Here is a 6442-nt window from a genome sequence, read left to right as displayed (position 1 = left end):
CCAATTAAGGTGTTTGAATGAATGCCTCAATAGCGAATGACTCAGTAGATTTGTGTTGTTTATTATGTTTGTGACAGATTATTTTTTTTCTTCATTATTTATACATTGCATAAATTTATTTGTAAGACATTATCTTTATTAGTGAAATCAAAGCAATTAAGTCTTGGTGTAGGCTATATGCAATTAAATTCAAGTTAAATTTATGTCTCATGTCATATATAGGTTATTTCGTATACTCTGTAGTTTCACAAAATTAAATTCATTTTTGTTGTAAATCAAAGCATATTGATTCATGATACCATTATTGAACTTCTGACAAAGCTTTGGAGCTTATTTGTTTAATGGTCATTAACTACATGAGGTGTTCCTCTTATTTAGTATTTTAATTTATATTAGACTGAGCATAAACTTCTTAGTTGCATGAGTGATCTTTTTTAAAGTTTTTTTAAAGTTATGATAGGTTTCTTACATTTTGTAGTGTATCTCTCTGTTTAGAGATAGAGATCATCTCTTCATCCAACAGGGTTTTCATTTCTATCTTAGATATCTATAACTAATTAGCTCACAAGAAGCACATGCATGTGTACTTGGGTGACAAAAAAAATGTTAAAAAGATTGAGTTCACTAAAAGATATAGAAGCATTTTTAAATTTGGACTAGTTTTGGTTGAGCTTAGGCTTGTGACATGTATTTTAAATGTATTATTGATATTTTTTAAGAATTGATTTGGCCCTATGCTTGACATATTGGAAGACAACTTGTTCTTTTTTGTATAGAAGTATATGATACTATTTTATTTAATTTAACAATGATTACTACTTTGTTTATTGGGCTAAAAAAGTTTGTTTTTATTAATTACTAGTTAAGTTTTCACAATAAAAATATTTACTTTATATTTATGATTTATTTCCTACAGAAGCTTGTTGATGATGATCGGTATAAATAGTTTTACCAAAAAGAAGCATCTCTTGAATGGTATGATTTCTTAATTTCTTTATTTTGTCTGTGTATATAAGTGCTTATATATATATAAACAAGTATGCATGTATACATTATGTGACATGATGATAGAGATAGTGTTACCAAGAAGATGAGGTTGAAAAATACATATCCTTTACCATTGATTTGCTACTGATAAGAAAGCTTTAATGACTCTATTTTTTAATTGTAATGTTGATTTGATAACTCTAACATTTGGAGCTAAAGGTCTTTTTTATTTTACTTAAGTGTTAAATGTCCAATATATTTTGTGTGTAAATATAAAAATGTATATATTTATATAAATAGATATTGACTGTTGTGATAGTGAGTTGTGGCTATAACTACTGTTAATCCACCATTCGATTTGAACATTTTACTACTATAAATGAATTCAAGTATTTCCTTTCTTTTGTTGGATAAGCTCTGTATAGAAAGAAAAGAAAGAAAAAATGGAATATACTTAATTGGTACTCTGTATTTTATTGAAATACAATTTTGATACCTTCTAATATGAAAAATACTCATTAGGTACCTTCTATTTGTAAAATAAGTAAAAAATAGTACCTTATGATCAATAATTTTTTCATAATACCTAAAATACCCTTAATTATAAATACTTAGGTAATGAATATCTATTTGAATAAAAAATTATATTTTAAAATTACAGAAATAATTAAAAATATATTTATTATTAATAAAAAAAACTTATAAAATAAAAAAAAAAACCCTCTCTAGCTTTTCCCCTCTCTCCGTCCCTATCAACTCTCAAGTCAACAACCCAAAAAACAATTTCTTCTTCTTCCCTCCATCAAAGATCTCCCTCTGTATATAGTGGTAGAAAGTGTGAAATGGTAGAAACTTTGTACATGTAACCAAATATTTTCGTTCAATGGTAGTTGCTATATATATAAATATATATATTTTATACATATATATATGTTTGAAGGAATATATAGAGTATTCTTATAGCCCAGTAGTTCGAAGCTTCCAATAATTAATGAGAATATATATATAACTCCTTCTAAGCTTTAATCCAAGTTGAAAAAGCAAACCCATTTATCTGAAGCTTCCAATAATATATATATATGAGGAAATACAAATATATAGAAAACACAACTAATACACATGAAGGTGGATGGGTCTATCTGTAAAGTCCTAAGAAGGTGGTGGAACTATCCTTGGGAGGAGACTTGAGGTGCCGGGAGAGCACCGGCTGGTGGTGGCCTTTGCCGAATGGTGACCGAAGTAGTGCAGTGAAGTGGTGGCCTTTGCCTTTTCCATGGGAGGGTGGGGACAATAGTTGATGGAGGGAAGAAGAAGAAGAAGTTGGGTTCTTGACTTGAGATTTGAGAGAGAGGGAGTGGGAATTTTTTTTTTTTTTTAATTTTATATGTTTTTTTTAATTAATAACAAATATATTTTTAATTATTTTTGTAATTTTAAAATATAATGTTTTATTCAAATAAATATTCATTATTTATGTATTTAGAATTAAGGGTATTTGAGGTATTATGAAAAAATTATTGATCATAAGGTACCATTTTTTACTTATTTTACAAATACATGGTACCTAATGAGTATTTTTCATATTAGAAGGTACCAAAATTGTATTTCAATCAAACACAGGGTACCAAATAAGTATATTCCCAAGAAAAAATAATAGAAATAAATTTCAATATATATTAGTACATATAGATATTTATGTATATATTTGATAATGATTCATGAACTATAAGAGAGGTTCGTACCTTGATCTATAAGTGACCGCCATTCTAAAAATTTGAAGCACTAACTAATTTTGTTTCATGCTACTTATTAGGAGTTTTTGTTTTTCTAGTTACTGCACTTGTTAAAAGAGGTATTTTTGAGTCTATATATAAATATAAATGTGGTATATTATTGATGGCTCTTATTACTCTTATTACCATGTTAATCCTTTAGGCTTTCTTCAAGAGTTTGGATTTGTGCTTATCTCATTATTAGTTTTTATTTCTTTAAAATTTGTGATCAGTTTTTGATGGTTGCATTGTGTAACTATCAGATTTTGCTTGGTTTTATTTTTTGATGGAATTTACAGTTGCGGATAGATTTTTGGGACCAAGGACTAGTTCTTTCGTTAATCTTTGAAGATGCTTCATTTTCCATCTTTTATATTCGATGATAATGCATCATTGTACACCAAACATAGTGTTTTAGAAAGGAACTTTGTTGCTTGAGATGTCTTTAAATGACTAGTTTTGTTGTCCTTATGGGGCTTACAGTGACTCATTAATGTAATCTCATTTTTTCTTAACACAGGGAATACATTTATTTCCAGTGTTGGTCAATATTGTTTTAGAGTAAAATTTTAGTGCTTCAGATCCTTGTGCATATTGTCATGCAAGTTAATTTCTCTTTCATAAGTGCTGAATTGCTTCAATTTGAGTTGCCTTTTGGACTTCCCTGAATTTTAGTGAAACATTATCGTCTTTTAAGTTGCTCATGATATATACTTGGAAGTAGTCTTTTTATAAACTATGTTATATTCTTTCTTTGTTTCACACTACAAGAAAAACTACATTCCATAGCGTTTTTAAAACGCTGTCTTTAACAAACGATAGCGTTATTACAAACGCTATATTATCCCATGTTATTAAAAGTCTGGACCTTTTCATAGCGTTTTTAAATTGTGATGTAAAAATGCTGTTGAAAGATATATAACACCGTTTTAAAAATATAATTAGATGTCAGTCATAGCGTTTTATGTATGTAGTCATTGATTATGTTAAATTGCAAATACTTACTTTTAATAGCGTTTTTCAAACGTTATGCAGAAATGATGTTGAAAGGTATACAATAGCGTTTTTAAAATGTAATTAGTTATCAACCATAGTGTTTTTTGTTTGTAGTATTATTTACTTTTAATAGCGTTTTTAAAACGTTATGTGAAGATATACAATAGCGTTTTTAAAATGCAATTAATTATAAGTCGTAGCGTTTTATGTTTGTAGTCGTACTTACTGTGAATAGCGTTTTTAAATTGTTATGTAAAGATATACAATAGCGTTTTAAGAATGTAATTAGTTATCAGTCGTAGCGTTTTATGTTTGTAATTACCCTTGCTTTAATAGCATTTTCCAAACATTATGTAAAGATATGTAATAGCATTTTGAAAATGTAATTAGTAATCAGACATAGCGTTTTTTGTTTGTAATCATCCTTACTTTTAATAGCGCTTCTTTATTGTTATCATTAATCATTGTCATATGAACAATTTCATGGCATAACAAAAACTTTTATATTTTTCTATCTTTTAACATATGAATAATTGCAACAAATGATAAACATATAACACGTTAAAAATTATACCTTAACATAAATTCAAATATTCTTAATATGTTCGCTACATAAAGCTAAAATATCAATATCCCAAAAGTACGAGTATATTGCAAGACAAAATACATAAGCAAAAGTTTTAAAACAAACTGATTCATAATTTTTTGATCATGGGCGTCCCTCCAAAATATTACACTTCATTCATTAGTTGTGCACCTGTAAGAGTGAAAAATATATAAAATTAAGAAAACAATGTAGCCAAAATAGTTGAAAACACATGTTCATTCATTAGTTAATTTTATGCAAAGATACGTACCAAAGATATCTACCAAGAAACAATTGAATTTCATCCATTATGTTCATTTCCTATATATTTTGATGATATAATTAGTTACTACAGTTGATTTGTTGTACTATTTATAAATCATTTTTAAGTTGCATGAAATTTTACCTCATTGTAACTTTATTAGAAGGCCAAGCAACAGTGCAACCAACCGCTTCTTCAATTGTACTCATATGTGATGTTGGTCTCCATAAATATGCAGTAGGTTTCTTAGCAACATCAACCCAAACTCTCATTGCATTAGGCCCAAGACGAAGATGATGCACCTCACATAAAGGATCACTAGAAGACCATCGACCTTCTACAACAATTTCTCCACTTCCATTCCAATCAAGTAAATTGCAAGCATTGTTTTCAGGAGTGAACCTCAGATTATTAACACTCTGTTACATGATAAAACATATATTTATTTATAGATAATATTGATACTTAAAAAATTAAAAGTGAAATGATAGGTAGTAATTAAAATTGTAGTTACCATAGGAGAAGGCATGTGTGACTCCGCTTCACTTGGTTGAGTAAACCCCTACAAGTTTGAGAATAATTTAGTCATTTATAATTTTCAATGAATAGAGTAAAATAAACAGAAGTCAATTAATTTAATTTACCTGAATGTTTACACTTTTTGCAATAGTATTAATAAGATTCATCATCTCAGACATTTTATTCTTCATCTCAGATTGACTTGATTCCAATTTTGAAATATGGTCATCTCTTGCTCTTAGAATAGCTAACTTTGTATTAGTTACTCCCCTCCCATTAGCTAATGATCTACCATTCTTGTCAGGACCAAATATGATAGTGAGAGCATCTTGTACAGTATTCTGTGTTGTGCATGAATCTGGTTTTTCATTTGCAAGAACTTGTAGCTTCTCCTATAAATCATTTCAAGTTGACTGTTAAATAAGTCTATGTGCATACAAATACATATGTTTCTACAAACAAAGGGTAAATTACTTACAATAACTTCAGCAGCTTGTGCATTCACAGGTTCACCATTCTTCTTTGTGTGTGTCTTTAAGAAAGCTTGAACTCTTGTTACAGGTTTTGAGCTTTCCCTACTCTGTATCCAAGTACATTTTTCAGAAAGAGAACATATATTTTCTTACGTTTAGCTACCAAAAATATTTATTAAATTTTTACCATGTCATCCATTGTTCGAGCATATCCTCTCCTGCTGCATGTATGTGGGAGTTGTTTCTTCCTCATCTCTTTAAACTTATTGCTAATCGCCTAAAATAAATAAGAAATGAACCAGCGATTGAACATACAGAATACCAAACACTCCAGCAGTAAAACAAAAAAACTAAACCAGTATTCTAGCAATAAAATAGTAAACACAGTACACATAATAGTTTTTCAACAATAAAACAGTAACTATGGCAGCAAAGAAAAGAGTATGTAATAAACACTCCAACAGTAAACACTCCAGCAGCAAAAGAAACATACAGAACCAGTATTCTAGCAATGAAATAGTAAACACAGTACAACTCCTCCTGAACAGGGATGGGATGGTTGGTGGACTGTGAATGGTGATAATAGTGTCTCTTGAATAGCTTTGTCAAATAAATTTAGAAACACATTTTCAAGAAGAGAATTGGAAAAAAATAAATCATTTAAAGTACAAAAGTTTCATGAAAACAGGGCAGCAACTGCTCACATAATTTGAATACAATTAAGCCAATTGTAAATTTGGAATCTGAAATTTGTTTGTGGTTGCAAGAGTTCAAATTTAGAGCATATAGATATTCTAAAAACTAACCATAATTGTAGTCTCAATGCAGCTCTTGAGGCCAATAGAGT

The 6442-nt window shown here is 28.9% G+C and overlaps 1 protein-coding gene and 1 pseudogene across 1 annotated transcript; both read right to left on the bottom strand.

Annotated features, from left to right (window-relative positions):
* Positions 1 to 4875, bottom strand: part of LOC133779136 (rac-like GTP-binding protein RHO1) — a 16040-nt pseudogene extending 11165 nt beyond the window's left edge.
* A 439-nt stretch (positions 4876 to 5314) lies between these two features.
* LOC133779135 (uncharacterized) lies at positions 5315 to 5893 on the bottom strand. Its single transcript, XM_062219129.1, has 4 exons — positions 5783 to 5893; positions 5601 to 5702; positions 5359 to 5514; positions 5315 to 5323 (listed from the first exon to the last, which is right to left on the bottom strand). The coding sequence occupies exons 1-4, from the start codon at positions 5846 to 5848 to the stop codon at positions 5315 to 5317; spliced, it is 333 nt and encodes a 110-aa protein (XP_062075113.1). The 5' UTR covers positions 5849 to 5893.
* Positions 5894 to 6442: the final 549 nt, after the last annotated feature.

The sequence above is a fragment of the Humulus lupulus genome, chromosome 5, assembly GCF_963169125.1.
Source record: "Humulus lupulus chromosome 5, drHumLupu1.1, whole genome shotgun sequence".
Lineage (NCBI taxonomy): Eukaryota > Viridiplantae > Streptophyta > Magnoliopsida > Rosales > Cannabaceae > Humulus > Humulus lupulus.
Note: the sequence above shows the minus strand (reverse complement) of the source record. Positions and strands in the feature narration are given on the sequence as shown.